General features: G+C 30.5%; 6 protein-coding genes across 12 annotated transcripts; 2 read left to right on the forward strand and 4 right to left on the reverse strand.

Moving 5' to 3' along the window:
• Positions 1–671: 671 nt before the first annotated feature.
• LOC100748661 (ubiquitin-conjugating enzyme E2-17 kDa) lies at positions 672–4,553 on the reverse strand. Of its 5 annotated transcripts, none has more exons than XM_012389879.3 (5): positions 4,054–4,552; positions 3,811–3,952; positions 2,880–2,958; positions 2,580–2,784; positions 672–1,156 (listed from the first exon to the last, which is right to left on the reverse strand). In XM_012389879.3, the coding sequence occupies exons 2-5, from the start codon at positions 3,854–3,856 to the stop codon at positions 1,001–1,003; spliced, it is 486 nt and encodes a 161-aa protein (XP_012245302.1). In that variant the 5' UTR covers positions 3,857–3,952; positions 4,054–4,552; the 3' UTR covers positions 672–1,000. The 5 variants fall into 5 exon arrangements, with proteins under 5 accessions (XP_012245302.1, XP_033178676.1, XP_033178675.1 ...); XM_033322785.1 differs by having other exon boundaries at positions 3,811–3,975; XM_012389881.2 differs by lacking the exon at positions 672–1,156 and adding an exon at positions 1,186–1,846 and having other exon boundaries at positions 4,054–4,547.
• A 385-nt stretch (positions 4,554–4,938) lies between these two features.
• On the forward strand, positions 4,939–7,231 carry LOC100746748 (programmed cell death protein 2-like). The gene is made up of 4 exons (XM_003492225.4): positions 4,939–5,370; positions 5,595–6,025; positions 6,127–6,585; positions 6,665–7,231. Exons 1-4 carry the CDS (start codon positions 5,260–5,262, stop codon positions 6,927–6,929), a joined length of 1,266 nt encoding a protein of 421 aa, XP_003492273.1. The 5' UTR covers positions 4,939–5,259; the 3' UTR covers positions 6,930–7,231.
• LOC100748784 (complex I assembly factor ACAD9, mitochondrial) lies at positions 7,150–9,562 on the reverse strand. The gene is made up of 2 exons (XM_033322781.1): positions 9,424–9,562; positions 7,150–9,227 (listed from the first exon to the last, which is right to left on the reverse strand). Exon 2 carries the CDS (start codon positions 9,209–9,211, stop codon positions 7,343–7,345), a length of 1,869 nt encoding a protein of 622 aa, XP_033178672.1. The 5' UTR covers positions 9,212–9,227; positions 9,424–9,562; the 3' UTR covers positions 7,150–7,342.
• Positions 9,563–9,650: 88 nt separating this feature from the next.
• LOC100746628 (dynactin subunit 4) lies at positions 9,651–12,107 on the forward strand. 2 transcript variants are annotated; one of them, XM_012389872.3, is made up of 9 exons: positions 9,651–9,915; positions 10,040–10,110; positions 10,187–10,383; positions 10,477–10,619; positions 10,704–10,863; positions 10,942–11,125; positions 11,185–11,392; positions 11,446–11,636; positions 11,728–12,107. In XM_012389872.3, exons 1-9 carry the CDS (start codon positions 9,787–9,789, stop codon positions 11,945–11,947), a joined length of 1,503 nt encoding a protein of 500 aa, XP_012245295.1. In that variant the 5' UTR covers positions 9,651–9,786; the 3' UTR covers positions 11,948–12,107. The 2 variants fall into 2 exon arrangements, with proteins under 2 accessions (XP_012245295.1, XP_003492272.1); XM_003492224.4 differs by having other exon boundaries at positions 11,185–11,380.
• A 171-nt stretch (positions 12,108–12,278) lies between these two features.
• Positions 12,279–13,543, reverse strand: LOC100746867 (40S ribosomal protein S14a). Of its 2 annotated transcripts, none has more exons than XM_012389873.3 (4): positions 13,444–13,543; positions 12,974–13,124; positions 12,803–12,890; positions 12,279–12,552 (listed from the first exon to the last, which is right to left on the reverse strand). In XM_012389873.3, exons 2-4 carry the CDS (start codon positions 13,120–13,122, stop codon positions 12,334–12,336), a joined length of 456 nt encoding a protein of 151 aa, XP_012245296.1. In that variant the 5' UTR covers positions 13,123–13,124; positions 13,444–13,543; the 3' UTR covers positions 12,279–12,333. The 2 variants fall into 2 exon arrangements, with proteins under 2 accessions (XP_012245296.1, XP_003492274.1); XM_003492226.4 differs by having other exon boundaries at positions 13,427–13,532.
• Positions 13,544–13,671: 128 nt separating this feature from the next.
• Positions 13,672–16,577, reverse strand: LOC100748898 (double-strand break repair protein MRE11). The gene is made up of 10 exons (XM_033322782.1): positions 16,182–16,577; positions 15,919–16,090; positions 15,722–15,858; positions 15,454–15,644; positions 15,170–15,374; positions 14,756–15,095; positions 14,531–14,678; positions 14,167–14,454; positions 13,885–14,061; positions 13,672–13,782 (listed from the first exon to the last, which is right to left on the reverse strand). The coding sequence occupies exons 1-10, from the start codon at positions 16,285–16,287 to the stop codon at positions 13,693–13,695; spliced, it is 1,854 nt and encodes a 617-aa protein (XP_033178673.1). The 5' UTR covers positions 16,288–16,577; the 3' UTR covers positions 13,672–13,692.
• Positions 16,578–20,127: the final 3,550 nt, after the last annotated feature.

The following is a 20,127-nucleotide window of genomic DNA, read 5'->3' on the forward strand; positions in this document are numbered from 1 at the left end:
ATGTTTTTAAAGCATGAATTCTCTTTGATACATAATATGTAATATATTTAATAAGCTATAATTTTTCATAGCTGAGTAGAAGCTCGAATATATAGCAAAGCAAGTTGTTTTGCAAAAACAATTTACATGCTTTATATAACTATAGAAAAAATTTTTTTATTGGACGTGTTTATAAAAAAACAATTTTAATGTTTTTATTAAATTTAATAATTTTTAATTATGTTTGATCTTTTTTACCTCTCCCCTTCTGCTATTGGTGGTAGGAGACTAATACATATTGTTATGAATAATGTTTCAACTTTATTAGGAAATTACAAGTAATTATTAATAGTTATCGTTTAGATTGATTACCGGTTTTAACGCTATACTATATTATTTATACATTCGTAATAATAATTAAAACAAAAGTTATTTTTCATCTTTCTTAGGATATATTAGTAATTTAATTTATTTGTTCTGAAATTATTTTACGATGATCTTATATTTATGTATAACTGTTAGTTACAATGTAAATTAATCTTACAAAACTGGTAATTATATATAATATATATATATATATATATATTATATATTATATATATTATATATATATATATATTATACATATATAAACTTATATATTTTTATTTCTATAATTTTGTTGTGTGGGCTCCTAGACCCTAATTATGAGCAAAATGGGATACACATTTTATTTAAGTTTATAGATAAACATCACATAATGCACAGTACTTTTCCATATCACTCCAGTGCTCTACATTTTTTAAATGTTTGAAACACAATCAATACTAAATAAATCTTCCTTTATTCCTATCTTATAAAACTAGATGACACTTTTAACTTGGATACATAAAAGAATTCTGTAGAACAGTGGAGGATTTAATGTCTTATTTTGATAGCAAAAAAAAAAAAAAAAAAATATCAGGTCATGAATTTCTAAAAAATTAAAATTAGGTGCATCAAATAAACTTCATGAAAAATACTGAATGAACCATACTTAATGTCAGCGGACATCTTCTGTGTGACTTTCTTGAAAATTCAACCAAGATTGTTCAACAACAGTAGCTACTCTCTTCTCATATTCCCGCTTATTTTCTTGATATAATTGTGCAGCTAATGAATTTGCTGGAGAATTTGGATTTGGTTCATCCAAAAGGGACTGTAACAAATATTTTATAGACTTTGTTATTATATAACATAAGTTTATTCTAAACATAAACAGCACAAAAATTTAAAGAAAACCATAAAACTATAAAGTAAAGTTATGTATTTATTATGTATAGTGTATGTGTATATATATAAATATATACACACTTACATGTGTGTATATATGTATAAGTGAATTTATGTACTATATGAAGTACTGCAATTTAATTGAGATATAGTTCTATCCTTGTGAAAGACTTTGCTTAGTACTACAGAGACAAAAACCGCCAAATTGTCTTCTACTCTTTTTAATATCACTAATTTCAATCAAATATTGAAATAATCGATTTGTTATCAAATATCGAAATAAATAAATATACAATTTTATAATAATTTATTATTCAACATTGTAAAAATTCGGTCTAATGTTGCACATTGTAATAGTTCAATAGAGCTTTAGGAAGAAACATGCTAATTTATAGCGTTAGCTTCTTGATAAGGCTGCACATTCTCCACAGTATTTGATAGCTGTAGATGGTTGGGTGATGCTGCAACAGCATTGTGATAATGCCTGCGACTAATCCGTAAAACTCTGCTCCACACAAGCCTTCACTCGCTTCTCGTATTCACGTCGATTCTCTTTGTACAGTTGTGCTGCCATTGAGTTGGCAGGCGAATTCGGGTTCGGGTCACTTAACAGCGACTGCAACCACATAAGTCATACTCATTACACGAAAGTTTCTTTTTAATGATGCATGGCTATAATTATAAGTAGATGATACTCTTACTTAGTATTGGTGATTAGAAGTACACTTGTGGTATGTTAAACAAATTATAAGCATAAATTTTACACTAACGTTAAATGCAAATAACTTTCAACTTGAATGAATCAGACTTTGCTGAATTGCAACCGCTGTTAAGACAAAAACTTACGAATCTTTCGAGTTTTTATACGAAAATTGATAGAAAAAAATACAGATCTAAATACATGAAATTTTAGCAGGCATTGATAGATTTTCTATAAAATAAAAGAAAAAGGGTAAAACAATCTATTTTAATGATAAATATAATACAGTAAGCATCTGATTGTTTGAAGTATCTGAAACATTTAGTAACTATCATGCAAAACATATTTGCAGTTTTTGTATCGAAACTTAATTTTATATTATGGAATTAAAAATAAAATATATTTTAAAAAAAGATTAAATTAACATTTCTCGGTTACTTATCAAAACAGATACCTATTTTTCAACTGCCTTATGCATACTGTTATGTTATTGCATCATATGAAATTTAACATGCAATATGTGTTTTTATGGTAACATTTCAATTGATGAGAACAAATAGAATACATATAAAATTAATAATGGTAGCTACATGTATTTGAGGCATTTTTAGTCTCAAACTTGTTTTGTGCCATTAAATGCTTTCAATACCTGTATAGATGTTAGAATAGCAGATACATCATAAGTAGGACTCCAACGATTCTGTAATATGTCCAAACATATGCCTCCATCAGCATACACATTAGGGTGGAACATCTTACTGATGAATCTCACTGTCGGTGGCTTGTTTGGATATTCTTCTGTAAATTCTATTGTAAGTTTGAAAGTACCATCTTCAAATGGAGTATCATGAGGTCTGAAAATATAATAAAGTATAAAGATATATGTTATTGCAAGTTACCATAAATTTGAATTATTCTGAAAAATGCTTATATATATGAATATTCTTACCCAAAGATAACTGCATTCCATATCATAATATTATTGTCTGTAGGTGCTCCCGATACTCCAGTGGGTGGGTCTTCTTGTAGTCTATTCATAAAGATATTAAGTTATATATAATATATAAGACTACATGTATAGATACAAAAATAATTGTTTTGTATGCTAAAGAATAAAAATTGTAGAACATTAGAGTAAAAGTTATTTTTATTAGAACTTTTAATAGTTTTATTCAAGAAATTATTTAATATAAAGAATACAAATTTAGATTTTTTAAAGGTCTCAATGTCATGCCAATGCCTTTTATATAAAACAATCTTTAATAACATACTATATATATACAATAAAAAATTTCAAGCATTTACATATATATCTGTTCCTTGTTGCATTGAGAAGTAAATAAAAGAAAGAACTGCTCATGACAAAAATAAATAACAAGAATCACATAAAAACTGTTTAAATGCAATTACAAAATGTCATTTATTCTTTAGGATATTATTTTATTTACCGAATAATCAATTCATAAACAATAAAAATTCCAAAAAGAAATTATCACGAATTAAATGAATATTTATAAGAATCAATAGGGAATGTGGCAATATGAACAAAACCATAGACCATGAGTCGTGCGTAATTTTCTAAACATTCGAATATAAAATAAACACGATTTTCTAAGTTATCATCGATCTTGGAGAAATCAGGGCGAAGAGTGAAAATGAAACGTAATAAATGATTATAAACTCCTAATAATAACTTGTTAAGGCGGGCCACAATGACGTTCGAACGTCGTGTAACCTGAGGAGTCTTGAAAAAAATCTACAATGATCCAAAGCATATAGAAAGGTTACGGGGAAGCAAAATACAAATATAAATATGATTTACAATGGCGCTGCATGACACAGAAAACGATGACATAGTAATCCTGAGAATTATCTGAGATACCTCTTAAAGTCTCTCATTAGTCTCCTTCTTGCAGGGGTAGACATCCCTCACGAGTGGGCTCGTCGCTCCCAAATCGTTGATACGGATAAATATTCCAGAACGTTACAATGCCGTCAATAGCTCACGTTAACGCTGCTTCTCTGATAAAAGAAACAACCAAGTCCTACACGACGGTTTACTTCGTGTAACTTCGTCACATATACGAGAAAACGCCAGTTGTTTCTGCTGCGTACGTCTTTACCTTTTGTCAGTCCGAAGGCCACCCTACCCGTATAATACCGTTATAGGTTGTTCAAAATCAGTTTTACTTAACAGGTTTCCGATTGGCACTTGATCGTCTATCGATATTTTAACACCTTGAATTTCCACCTGTCGTTCGTGGGAATGGCCACCAACATAAAACCTACGTAGTAATCACCCTGAGAAAATATCGTTCACCGGACTGCCAAACCACGGACAGCTGGATAGATATACGGAGGGAATGAGGCATGAACTGTTTTGCGCATGACGTCACAAACTAAAATCGGACATCCCAACCAACAGTTCTTATTTGCTGTATTCGTTGTTCAATTTTAATTTATTTCTCCCTATGTTAAAACTTTAACTACGCTTTTTCAAGGAAACGATCGATTTCGAGAAACAAGATACACGATGTATATGTTTATTATTAGTTTTTCAAGTATAGACGTGCAACGTCTAAAAACGTCACGCACAACACAGATTACGACCAATCCTGGTGTTTCAGTAGTTTAAGCACGCTTTCCATTGTAACAATTGTTCCCTTTTTTTCTTTTGCTAAAAACTTATTCCACATTTTCATGAATAATGGTAATCCACGGATTTCATTACGTCCAAATGCAGTCTCATTCAATGTAAACATTGCATTTTTATTGTACATGTTCAACTTATTTTGTTAAGGAATAATATATTCGTATTGTTTCCATTTTTTCCAAATGTACTCTATTGCACAACAGATTTTAATGTATATTTGACCTGATGTTAAAGCTACATTTCTAGGGATTTTATTGTTTCGAGATAAAAGAATTGTTATTGGCTACAATGGTTATCGAGCCCAGAGTGTAATTTACAAATTACAAATAGAAATTACACGCTCGATGCTCTTTAGATATATTGTTTCAATTATGCTAGTAGTTGGTTAGCTTGTTCTCTTTAATTAAAACAATTCGTGATACTGTTATTATGTTAGGCTTGTTAAAATGTAAACTATGTAACTAAAATATGACTTTTTTATGTAATATTTACTTGTACATAAAGTATTCAAAAATCGATAAGAGAGCCGTAGGATACTGTTAAGAGCGCACGCGTGAACCGATACTGATACATGTCAGCTGTCCAGTGTTGAATACAACCGCAAATTGAGAATTAAAATATTCTCTATTCTATTACGAAGTCTTCCAATGAAGAAATATAATTTTAATCAAACTTAATGGCTTGTGATAACCGGACAAAAGTGTACTTGGGATACGAAGACGAATATGTCACTGATAAACATCGTCCAAATATTAATTTTATGACAAATAAGATCGGTGGATTTCCAGTAAGTGATTTTCTTTTTTAAATCAGATTTAACTTCTTCAAATCTCTCCGAACTCTCTTCATTTTTTCTTTTCTTTTTATAATTGAATAATGTTGTGTATTTATTGTGCAGTTTAAATCGATAAATAATATAATATTAATTACTTTTGAGTTAATCCTTAAGCTATACATTGTATTTAATATTATTATTATAAATTAAATTAAACATGTTGATTTTATTTATAGAACTGCTATGAAAAAAATATACTGTCATTACCACAATGTAGACTGTGCAGACTGTATCAGCTCCTGGCTCTTCAGTTATATGTTCCGTTAGATAACTCTAAATATCATCGAACGCTTTATATTTTCACATGTATAAATCCAAATTGTTGGAATCAAAATGAGAGTTGGACTTGTTTGAGAGTTCAAATATCAGAGGATGAATGGAAACCAAATGTTTTAGATAGTAGTAGCATAGTAATACCATCTACAACATCATGGTTATCAGATGCAGATGATTGGGGTGATAACTTAAATGACAATTCTGAACAAAATGGAAATAATCTATTGCCAAATAACCTAACAGATTTTCATTTTTCCTTGCAAAAAGAAATAGATGAAAATATAAGAGAAGAACTTTCTGCATTACATGTTGATGATCCTAATGCAAATAGGTATGTATGAAATGTATGTATTAAAAAAAACAAAAATTGCTAGAGAACTTTGATGTTTATAAAAATTTATCTATTCATTGTACAAATGTAATTCATTTTAGTCCAGCAAGTATAGAATCTCCAGTTGGAGTAGGTGCTGTAGGTAGATTAGATTCTCCTCAAGCATCTGCCGAAATTGATGGAGAAGAAAGCGAAGTTGTTTGTATCGATACTCCAATTCAGCCTCAATGTGATCTAATTAGTTTATTACAAGAAGTAACTCCATTTCCTATTCAAGTAGAATCAAACACAGATACAAAATTATCGTTTGTTGAAATATTTCTTTCCGTCGAAGAAGAAGAAGATTGCAGTCCAGATGTGCCACAACATGTACGTGATTTACTATTAGAATACCAATACAGAAATCCAGATTTATCGTCAAAAGCTGGAGCAGACATAGATGAAGGTAAAACTATAGAAACAGACTCAGAAAAATATGAAAAAGGCACTCCAATGCATGGAGATGAAATGTTTCATAATTTCATATCTCAAATACAAAAGAATCCTGGTCAACTTTTACGGTAAAAACATAAATAATATTTTAAATGTTAATTACGTATTATATTGAGATTAAATCTTTTGTGGTCTTCTGTATTTTAGATATTCCCGAGATAACTCTGCACCGTTATTATTATATCCTATCAGTGGATGCGTTGGGAAATGCCGACATTGCGGAGGTGAAATGACATTTGAAGTTCAAATTTTGCCTACATTGATTTCCAAATTAACACTTCAACCACGAGTTGAAAAAAATTTTCAAATTGAATTTGGAACTGTTTTAATATATACTTGTGTAAGAAGTTGTTGGTCTCCGAAGGATTTATACAGGGAAGAACATGTTATTGTTCAAGCAGAAAAATTATAGTGATACTATAATTAAAATAAATTTAATAGAATTTTGAACTTCCAATTTTAGAACTATAGTTGTATTTTTTCGTAGAAAAATACCGTCCACCTTTTTGCGTATACATTAGAATTCGTAGTAATGACGTATAAAAATAAAATTCTAATTCCTATAATATAAGATTGATTGAATATACCTCTCTAAAATGTTGTGTTAGGGTAGTCATGAAAAAGAGACATTATTTTGCTTTCAAATTTAATGTAATGTAAGGAGAATTATTATACACTGCTACTTAGATATAAATACATAATCGTTAATCAAAATATGTTTTCTTATTTATCTACTATTTAAAATTTGAGAAATTATTTTTCACAATATACATCGAAAATAAATTTGATTACTACAAAATTGCAATAGCTATATCAATTAAATGCTTAGAATGTCTTAGTTAAAGGATGTGCTAACGAATATTTACGTTGCTCATACACAAGATCCATTGCTTCTGAATACAATTTATCACCATTAAATAATGAAGTGTTGTTTATTTGTGATTGAATTTCACATATTTTTATATGTGATACAAATGCCATTTTAATTGCCAAATCTTTCTCAAGATCTGAATTTCTAGCACCAATGCAATATGATCTTGATGCACGTGTCAGATTAGCATATGTTGCATATATTTCAGTTAACATAGTAGTTACTCTCTGCAGATCTGTGTATCGTTCTATAATGTTTGTCCCCTCCTCTTCAAATAATATTAAAATAGCATCTTTAAGTCTGTTTATAGCATCTTCCATATATCCAACAGCATATTTAAATGTTGGGTGAAAGTATTCCCCAGCATTTAATTTTATCACGTATTTATCAAACATCTTATCAAAAATATTATAAAAAGGAAATTGAAAACTATTTCTTTTCTTATATACATGCCCACACATTGTTTGTCCTAAAAATTGTATGACAGATGCTGATGCAAATGTATTGGCATCCAAGTTGTTTATATCCATTGTTGTTAAAGCCATAGCATCATGAAATGCTTCTATATATAATTGATTCTTCATATAACTTCGTGCACCCACTAATTGTAATCCTGATTGAATACATTTCAAACAATTATTTGCACAATATGTTTCAATAATAGCTTCCTCCACATCAGCATTCATATTCTTATAGTCATCTATCATTCCAGTTGTAAGATATGCCATACTTTCCATAGTATATAAGCAAAATGATATTTCACCTAAAATTCTTTTTACTACATCAAATTTATACAAATCTCTATCAAAGTGTTTCTTGTGTATAATATCTGGTATTAATTGATTTAAAAAGTTTCGTAAAATACTAATTGCTTGGCCAGATATATTTTGTCGTCCAGGTTTCAAATATTCCATTAATACATCTAATGCACCACCAGGTGTACCTATAATATTTTTATTAGGTACTATTGTATCTTCAAAGCTAATTGTACAAGTAGGTGTTTCGTGTCTACCAATTGTATCATATACATTTGTACAAGAAACATTTCCAAAATCTTTTTCAACTAAGAATAAAGAGAATGAAGTTGGTTTGCTTTTCCCTGTATTACTTGCTATATGTTTTGCAAACACTAAAAATAGATTTGAATTTATTCCATTCACAACAAATGATTTTTTACCATTTAATAACCATGAATCATCTGTATGTTGCATTGCATAAGTTTCAATATTACCAATATTTGTACCATAGTCACCTTCATTTACACATACTGTAGGAATTATGTCACCACTCATAATTTTTGGATAATATTCAAGCTTTTGACTATTTGATCCATATTTATCAATTATTTCAATTGGTAGAATATGATTCTTTATCATATATGTACCCAACCAAGGAAAATTACTGAGTAGCTCTACTAGTTTCAATGATTCTGTTTTTGATAAACTTAAACCAAAATATTTTTCTCCAATATGTGTCCGAAACACACCAAGTTCTCTAAGGTGGTCCAACATCTCGTTTTTACCCACATTTTTATTAGTACAATGTGATATATAACTTTCAATTGGTTTTATCCAGTTAAAGTAATCTTCATATCTAGGAGATATTTGTTCAGGATACATGAAAACATCATTATCAACTTTTCCTGTAATTAAAGCCCTTAGAAATGATATTCTTTCAGGTTTCTGTTCTGGAAGTGGCTCAAATTTGGTTTCTTGATAATTTGGAGGAAGTTTAACTGCTTCCTTTAAATATCTCTTTAATGTATAATTGTTCTTTAAACTTAGAATTTTACTATTTTGTAATAACTTTTGTGAAAGCATCATTAACTGTGTTTGGATACTAAAAATACAAAAGAAAATTGAAGTTAAATATCTCCATGTATATTAATGACTTATTTAAAGAATAGTTTTATTTTTTAGACAATAACCAGAAGTATTCACATTACTTTGTATACTCTTATGTATTTTAGAGTTATTACCACTTAAACTGATCTTGGTATTAACTGCAAGTGCAAAACTGTATTATTGCTACTTACAGAGACGAAATTTCTGCTACTTGTTAATAACTTTAGAACTAGTTTATTTTATGCTAAACACTTCTATAGTTAATGCATTACACATTTTAATGCACTAATTGATAGCAAGAAACACAATATTTATAAATTACAACATAATTTGGAAACGAATAGGATATTATAGAAACAAGAATTATTAAAAGTTTCATTCGATATGGGGATTTTTTAATTTTAGCTTAGCAGTTTGCTATGGTTGCTACACTATACATACGATTAAAGATGGTTCGAAGTAAAGATGAAATGTAGGTTGAAGGATGTGTTATTTTATGACAAGTAGAACTGTCGTTTTCTTTTTCTAAATAAGATCAAAATCTACAATCAATCATGTCGTATTTAAATCAACCCGATTATGTGCGTTATGTATGTAACTGTGGCTCTCTAAAACCGATTTCAAAGATTTACTTTTGTAGACATTGCTCGAAGATCCGTTGCGGATATTGTGTCTGTCAAGAGGTATACATATATATCTTTTAAATTTTATTTAAATATTATCTAATTATGGATTATGAATATAATCTGATCACTTCTTATAAGATTGTCTTCAGTTTGAGTATTAAATTTTTATTTTTGTTAATAGGTTGATTCACATTATTGTCCCAATTGTATGGAAAATTTGCCATCATCAGAAGTTCGCCTTAAAAAGAATAAGTAAGCTTTAGGAAAATGTACATCTCTAAATATACAATCAATTGCACCTTGTAGTATTTTATGAATATGTTGACAGATGTTCAAATTGTTTCAAATGTCCATGCTGCTTTCAAACATTATCCACGAGAGCTGGACATGCACCTTTAAGAGTAGTACCTATTGAAGGTGAAGATTCCAAAGATATTAAAACAACACCAAAGAAAGTTTATTATCTATCCTGTTCACTATGTCGATGGACTTCCAGAGATGCTGGTATTCCAGATCAGTCTGTGGGTATGTTTATTCAAAATACTTATTATATTATTGTCTTGTAATATTAAAATATTTTTTAATAATAAAACAATAATTTTACATTGTCTTGATCAGCTACTGGAGGTTGGCCTGAACAAGAAAATCCTCATATGAACCGGATTAATACTTTGATTGATTATCATAAAATACTGGCTTCTATAGAAAAACAACAATCTGAAAAAAAGAAATTTCGACCAAAGCATCCTTACATGCAAATTGTAATGGGTTCAAAAAATTATTCATTTTAGGAGGCATGTTCTGATTTAAAGAATATATATGCTTTATCTTTATTTTCATTTTAGGCTATGTTTAGAATAACATCTGCTATGGTTCGTAAACGTATAGGACATCCTACAAAGCCTGCTACTGAATCAACTGATCAACCACCTCCAGCTGTTGCCAATGTAGAAGTAGAGGAATTGCCAACAGATATTTTTACAAAACCAGTCGAAATAACTAAGAGTAAGCATTTACTTGTATCAGAGTCATCAAATGAAATCTTTTATTTCGAAAATTAAAAAACAAAATTTTTGAATATAGTTACTACATTGGAACAGCGATTGCAACAACCAGATGTACAAACAGAAAATGTAAATGAATTACGTCCACAGCATAGACAATTGCTAGTTAGAAGATCGCAACGATGTCGAGTTTGCGAACATAATCTTTGTAAACCGGATTTTTGTTCACATTCTGCAAAGTTTAAGATTCAACTTGCTGCATTGTAAGTTTATATTTTATAAATTATTCTCCTTTTGATATTAATATGTATTTATGCTGTAGTTATCACGTTCCGGAAGTGAGGATCGTTACTTGCGAACCTCTCCGTCCCGGTAAATCAAGTGAATTGCTCTTAAAGTTTTGCAATCCAACTCAACATCAAACTCAGGTGGTACTATTATCTTTGGATACACCAATGACACCTACTTTGACAGTTGTGGATGAGAAGGAGGAAGTTAAACAGGATAATACACAACAGGTAAAGGGCCAGGTAGGCCTGCTATTTCCTAAATTATACTGTTTCTAATATTGTTATAATTTTAGGGATCTGAATCCCCAAATTTATTACCTTCTATTGTACGACAAGTGCCTGTAGCAGAGGAAACAAAACCTATAAAAATTACTGCAAATGCAGATTTAGTACTTCCTCACAGTCCTTTGATTTTGCCTCGTAGAGATGATGCTGCTGAATATGACGATACCGGTGATACGCATAATTTTCAAGATGATCCTAAGTATATATAATTTTACTTTTACTTTTCAATAAATTTAATTAGGACCATGTTTTACTATATGTTAAAAATCTAATATATTTTTTTATTAAAGGTTTGTGATTTGGCGAAAAGGTAATAAAGCTGTAATAAAATTACATGTAACTCCACATGAAAATATACAAGAGAGTGATGGTCAACCAATTATAATTGGCTTTGTTATGCAGTATAGATATGTGAATACTATTACTACATTGGAACATAAAGCGCCTCAAAAATTAGATCTTAAAGTTAAACTTTATCTTACTGTAGGCAATATCGTTGGAAGTGCTTAATGCTTATTACTGTCATAAATATTAAACTTCAATGATTAACTTAAGCTGCACATATTCTATATGTATCACTTATTATTTAAATGTTAATTTATATTTAGTTTATAATGTGTGGTTACTAATAAATATAATCTTTTTTTAACATGAAAGTTAAGAAAATTCAGGATGTACGATTTTAATACAGAATTCCTTACATTACAAATTTATACAAAAATGTATTAAAAGAGTAGTATACAAGCACTGCATTTGATACTAATTAATATTATATAGTTTGTGTATTATGTAAAATTTTACTATCATGTGTATAGATAAGAATATAAAAACATAACACAGCACATTTTTTAAATTTTTATTTTTGAAAGTCAATCAACCACACATAGAAACATAATTTATAATCTTCTTCCGCGACGACCACCCTTTCTACGTGTAGAGTCAGATGGAATTGGCGTGACGTCCTCAATTCTGCCAATTTTCATACTAGAACGTGCAAGTGCACGCAAGGCAGATTGTGCACCTGGACCAGGGGTTTTTGTTTTGTTACCTCCAGTTGCTCTCAATTTAATGTGAAGTGCTGTAATCCCAAGGGATTTGCATTTCTCTGCTACATCCTATTAAAGACAAAAGTATTTTTTAGTTTCATAATGTTAAAATTTATTATTTATTACATATAATTATAAACATGTTTTTGTATAAAATGTATCCTCCCAGGTAAAGAAGTGATTTATGCAAGCACACTTCCATACAAAGAAAGAAATTTGATTTACCACAAACATGAACGCTCCTACGATTAAACAATACCATCTAGAAGCTGCCTGAATGTGGATATATTTGAGATACACCAATACAATATTTTTTTACCTGAGCAGCAAGCATAGCAGCATATGGAGAAGCTTCATCACGATCTGCTTTAACTTTCATTCCACCAGTAACTCTTGCAATAGTTTCCCTATAGAAAAATTTTTACGTATTAATTTTTACGTACGAAACATTGAATTATTTAATAAGTATAAAATTTTTTGTTAAATATACCTTCCAGAAAGATCGGTTACATGAACGAAAGTATCGTTAAAGCTCGCAAAAATGTGAGCAACGCCGAAAACAACTTCACCTTCACGAAGTTGTGGTCCAAGAGATACTTGGACCTCTTCCTTTTGTACCTTTCCCCTTTTTGGTGGCATTTCTGCATAAAATATTATATCTCTTTATAAATATATTCTGTTACAATATTACAATATTCCAAAATGTAATCATTTAAGATCTTAAAATTATTTAATTTACACAATTTAGATTTTACGAGGTTATGTCTTGACAGAGATTCAGAACAAGTATACAAGAACCTCATGAATTAAAATTCAGCCACTAGCATCTTAACGTTAAATGAATAATAAGAAAGTAATTTAAGCACAATTTATTCGAATATGTTTACTTGATATATTTAAGATGTTATTTTTTGAAGAGCGACAAGTTTTCGGGGAAAAATACCTTTAAATTGAACTTACTAAAATTCGCTTGTCTAACACGACCAACGTTGGAAGTCTAAAGGAAAGTAACTTCCGGTGCCTAGTGAGCGAGTTGAGTTTCGATAGTATCGAATATCGAAATGTAAATCATAATAATAAAATAGAAATATAAAAATATTTTCAAGGGTAAGTAATTATCGTAAACGTCTAATAAATATAAAAAATAATTTATTTTAATATAAAGTAAAATACAATCTTTTTCAAGAATCAGTTTTAATAATTTATATTTCAATCAGAATCGTCTATAATGATTTCTTTAGGCTTATTCTTCTTAGTTGTATCTAATGATTTCATATAATTTTCTCGAATATTTTGATTCTAACGACAAGAAATATACAATAATTATTAATGATGTATAAAAAATATAATAAATAATTATAATATATAAAATTATTAGTTTAAAAAATCTTCACAATTTACCATCTTCTTTCCTAGCTTTGCAGACAAATGTGTAGTTGAAATTGTACTAGCTTTCGTACTAGCTTTTCCACGTCCACGTCCGCGTCCTCTACTTCCTTTAGTTGTAGGCATCGTATTTCTGTCTTCATCTTCATCACTGATATTAATATCTTTATTTGCATTAATTTCAAAACCTTTCTGTGAAAATAATAAATTTATTGTATACAAAACTGTAAGCTACATAAGTTTAAACTTTAGCAATAAGTTAATATTATCACAGTAATTTTCCTAATTTAAATATACCTCAGTGGTTTCTTCTTCTTCCTGCATTCGGTTATTTCTAAAATTCTTAATTTCATTACAAATACTTTCAACAGTATCAACCTCACAAGTTTCCAAATGAGCAATAGTTTTCTTTATTTGATGATTCACAATATCTTTAAAAGCGTCTATATCTCCTGCATTAACAAATCGATTTAATGCTTCGTTTAAACCATTAACGGTTAATACCGTTAATTTATCTCTATTTTCTTCTAAACTGAAGTGTTTCTTTATACCTCCTTGTACAGTTTTGTTCCAATCTTTTTCATCCTAACAAAAAAAAGAGCGCTTTATATTTGAAGAATATTAATTAATATAACAATAATGATTTTAGACCCTTATTTGCCTCATAACAGAGAATTTGTGCCATTTCTTCAAATTCATCACCAAAGTCTGTCAAATTTGTCTTTGCGTTCTTACTAACAACTCTTTTTTTGCGAAATACAATCATATCCATGGGATTAGCAACCTCATCACAATATTTTTGTACCAATCTGAAACATATTTCATATTAAATATGTTTATCCCTGTGTTAAATTAATTAAAAAATATAAATAAAATTAAATGTTACTTATTTTGATCGAAGATTTCGTCCTCAGAACTGTAAAATATTCTTAGACGCAACAAAGGCAAAATAGGTTGTTTGGGATGACCAGACAGCTGTATGCTGGCTTTGGGTATGAGTTCATTTTCTATGTAATTATCAACAAAATTGTATACAGATGCAGAGCGTGGCTCATTATTTTGTATTGGTATATCTTGATCTTGAATATTTAGATTGTCAAAAATAAATGGTCTAACAGTTTGCAGTTTTATACTTTGTAATTTAAAATCCATTTTATTCACACTCAAAATACCAATGTGTTTGGGTTTTGCTTCACCTTCACATAGGGAGGTAGCAATAGAACTTCCTGTAATTTCAATCTTGGATATATAGATAATCTTTGCATTATAATTTAAGCAATATAAAAAAATTATTGTATACCTGGTTGTGAAACATAGTATGTAGTTTCAGGGATATGTTCTGGAGTAATACGGCATTCATGTTCATGACCCCATATAACAAGATTAATAAACTCTGGTAATTTGCCTTGTGGAACATATCCATGCTCACTCCATGGTGAGCGATTCTGATGTATAACAAATATATTGAAACAATCTTCAGGTTCCATTGGACGTAACATATCGAGCTATAAAAAATGTATACTTGTTAATACAAATATATAAAAAACATGTATATCAAATAAATAAATTTTCTTATAATTTTACTTTAAAATCTTTTAATAGTCGAGATAATCTTTGATCATTCATATAACTTAACCCATACAGTGCAACATGGGTTTCACCCTTTTTTATAACTATAGGAGCAATGGTTAGTTTAGTAAGGTCTGTCGATTTCCCAAAATAATTTACTAAACCAGATACTGATAATAAATCCATTGATCCAACAGCTCCAAAGCCTATTATTTTATTGACAATAAGAAATAAGTTGAAAGAATGTTATAATTGTATTTAGGATAAATATTATATATCTTACTTGGATCATCATGATTTCCATGAATAGAAAATACTGGCATACTAATATTTATATTTGGATCTTCATAGTTCACAACTTTATAGGCACAGTGACGAAATACAATTTCTGGATCACTTAAGAATTGAATTTTAATTTCCCTAAGAAATAATATTTTGATTAATACATATAAAAAATATGGCAGAATAACTTTTATTTACCTATTTCCTAAACAGTATTTCCTTAATAGTTCCATACATTTTATCATTACAGTCTGCGATGGCTTGGCATCATGAAATAAATCTCCACCAAGAAGTATAAAGTCTACGTTATATTTTATTCCATATTGCAGGATTTCTTCAAACGTTGTGATACTATCTTCTGTTTCTTGCCCTTACATTAATCAGTGAATATCAAATATGAATATTATATCATAAATTGTACTTTATTTCAATAATAGAGATAATAAGTTACAAAAACCAACCTCTTTTCTTGTTATATTCAAAGCCTAGATGAATATCGGTTGCAATTAAAATTTTCATTGTATCATTTGGATTTTTTTTTGATTCGTGGCCTTTATTCGATGACATTTTGTATATTAAATGCTTTTATTTTAAATTATCTGAATCTTATTTCACTTAAATTATCCTTAAATTATCTCAACTTTATTTCATATACCACCTTTGATATAACAAATAATGTTATTAAATCATATGCTTCAGAGGGATGTAATACAATGACAAGTAATGATTTAAATATCATATATTATCGCACACTTTGCTTGTCAGAATATGTAATTGTTCAAATATAATTACCAGAGATCATAAATATTCACATACGTTAAAATCATAAACAGTATATAAAAGCCCGCGAAATTTCCTGCACAATTCAAGTATTATGATTGGATAAAAATGTCACTAGATACTTGGGATAATCTAAGATTAGATGTGCTTCACCTGGTTTGATTATGTAAATTCGTATTCAATTCGATAGCAATGATTGTAAATTTGACGAAAATATATAGGAGATAAAGGAAGAAACAATACATGAAAAGAGCATAAATAAAGAATATAAACATTATTTGATACAAGACATTATATTATAATAACATTATTACGATTATAATAGTTAGATACATTGTAAACATTTCTATTGATAACCATAATAACTACATTATTCAATAGCGTGATTGCAATAGCAAATAATATAAAGTGACATCATACATAACTTCTTTCACATGATTTAATTCGATTCTCCATGTATATACACTTAAAAATATGTTCACAACGAGGTATATATTTCGTATTTGAAAATGCCGCGAAATAATCGGAGCAAAATCCGAGATAGCCCGAGTATGACCGAAGCTGTGAAACGGGTAGGGGTCGTTGGGGCGGCGTTTTGATCGCCACCTAGCGGGCAGTCGGCAGTCGTTGCAGCGAGGCGCAGGAGGAGGTTCGCTCGCCATATTTGTTGTTGTCGTCGATGGGGTAGCCTAGCTGAAGTTTTGGTCTAGTGCAGTGGTGTAGTGCGCAATTCTAACGTAAATTACTGCGATTATTCGTGTGCCCGTATCGGGCTTAACCTTCGCGGAAGGTACCGCGGACACGGTGCAAGATGTCTCTTACATAAAACTGGTGGGGCAGTGGTGGCTCAGCTGTCCTACTCTGTTGTCGAGTGCGCTGTTTTATGTGTGTATGTGTCTATACATAAAGTATATATATACATATATATACATATATGTACATATATATACATACTTATATACATGTTTATGTACTATTCCTCATTTTGTTCTGGTACCGTACTGTTCGTTCGGTGGTGCTAGTAGCAGTAGCAATAGTAGTAGTAGTAGTAGTAGAAGAAGGAAAGAGGGGTGTGAAGTGCACCAGTGACCGAACGTTAAACTTGTTAGAGAGGGTGAGGTAAGCAGGAAAAGGGTTAGAAATCCATGTGTACAAAAGGTGTGAAAGGTGGAAGAGTGAGACATACGGGGTAGTAGATGTATGAAAGGAGAGGGACTGCTCCTCTATGCGGGGTCGGGGTCGTCGCACGTTCTTGACGTGGGTCTGTCGACCCGCCAAGGTCCTTATGCCTCCGTCTGTCGCGTCACTGATACGTTTGTGTCCCTCTTTCGAATTTTCTTTGCCCTTTCTTCTGTACGCAAGCTCAACCTAACCTAATCCTTTCTAACCTTAATCTTACGGCCGCTCGTTTGACATTCGCCACAGGCTATACATTCTTTGCTGACAAATCGGACATTTCTTCTTTCTTAATTGTTTACGGTAGACTATATACATACATATGTATCGACGTTCTAACGTTCTTTCTTTTTGCTTGTTTTTTTTCGTTCGCATTTAGGACTGGCGCGAAATTATCCAAAATATGAAAATGATACTTTAATATACGAAAAATCAATACGCTTCTTCAAACATTGAAGTGACGTAAATCAGCTGTTTCTGTTTTACTCAGCGTTTTAAGCAATTTAATGTTTTCGAATAACCACAGTAACGTATATTCGATGTCTTTTTAAATGTTTCCCACGTTTAGGAGAAGGCCTTGTTAATTTCGAATAATAGTCAGATTTAATCGATCTGTGTGATTCCAATGTCACGAGTGTAATATCTGTTTTATGGTATTGTCGCTCTAATACACGTGCACAAACAAGAGTGTTTATAAAGAGAAAAGTTTTTTTCCGCGCAGTGCTTCGGTGATTATTTACGCGTTTACATGATCGACGCGCTACAGTCGGTGTTGCACCTTACTCACGGAAGACACGATTCGGGAGACATATTCAATTATTCATACTAAATATCCGTTTTAATTCGAATGTTAAGGGGGTTAGCTTCCGGCGGTATGCTAGACTTCGGTTTAAATTTATTTACGGAAAATAAGCAAAACCGAATAACAGAATTGGAAAGTGAAAGGTGACCTTCTTCTGCATCACGGATAAAACATGACAGCGACAAAGAACAAAAGTATTTGAAAATGTGATCGACTGTTTTTAACAGACTAATCTCATTACCATTAGCATATTAAATGATCTTTCGAACGACGTCGATCGTTTTCTTTATCTAAACGATTGGAAATTGGACAAGAATAATAAGAGACAACGATTATTTAAATATATCAATGTAAAAATTATTTAATTATTACAATGTTAAATATTTCTCTATTTTTAAATATCAATTTTTATTTATGACGTTAAATGTCAAATTAGTATAAAATAGAGCAAAATAATTCAATTCTTTTGAAACAATAAACGTCCATTAGTAAGTATGTATTACTATGTAGGGTACGAAGTATTATAATGTTGCTTGTACACCGATTGGTGGAACAATTAAAAGTAGTGACCGTTGCTGTTATAGCTGTCGGTGATGGCAGAGAGGGCTAATAGAAGGGAAGTATCGGACTCCGTGTTGACGGTGGTAAAACGGTGGTTAGGGGCGTACGCCCGGATTTACCAATTACCCTACCATGCCGGACAAATCAGAGTTCAATTAACAAATTTCATAGGTGTCCAGTCATGAAAAGCCTGGCGAACATATAAACTAAAAGTATCATCCGCGAAATATTGTCTGACTCTTCTTAAACAAAATTTTTTTCTATATGTACACAAGATTCTCTTCTTTATGTCCCATCCAAATTGAATGTTCATTATTCCTGTTGCATGTGTGACGTAGTTTTGCAGTTCTTATTTTATGATCGTTTATTGATAATACGGCATTGTATGTGTTGTTTATTTTCTTTTTCGTTTCCATGTATTGTTGGACAATGTGAAAAAAGACTATTTCTTTTAATATTGAGGTTGGTGAATATCGTTGTATTCAAAAATCAAAAGGGGGGGATTTGAATAATGCTATGTTACTTTGTTTATTAATTCTCATTGCAATAAATGTATTTAGTAACATCGCATGAATGAATTTGGAAAATGGTAATGTTTCAAAAGTTGTCTTATTCAAACAGCTTACATAATCATAAGAGATATTTATATGTATTATCAAATAGAGAAGCAAATTGTCTAATTGTAAGGGGGAATAGTGGTCATTGTATAGATACAAATAGAGCTATTCATTCACTATTAAGCACAGGTAGACAATTACTGAATAGTTCAGCCAGTTAAACCATTCAGGTCCAAAGATCCAAAGTTCGAATTCCCTACTGTAATTACCTACTTATAAAACCAAATCAAATCGAGTTGGCCGATATAATTACCTACTTATAAATGCAAAAATCATTCGTTTATAGTGCGTTAAAATAAAACAGAATTCGAATCCTGATAAATGAAAGACAACACATACGATCCATGATATCCCAAACAAAAGAAACGTACGTCAACTCTCTGAATAACCTAGATAACTATTCTCCCGCAGGCGGCGATCCGCGTGGGGCACAGGGTTGAAGGGTTTGCACGTCGAACGGTGGCTCGGCTC

This window comes from Bombus impatiens, unplaced genomic scaffold (genome assembly GCF_000188095.3).
Source record: "Bombus impatiens unplaced genomic scaffold, BIMP_2.2 scf_0665, whole genome shotgun sequence".
NCBI lineage: Eukaryota > Metazoa > Arthropoda > Insecta > Hymenoptera > Apidae > Bombus > Bombus impatiens.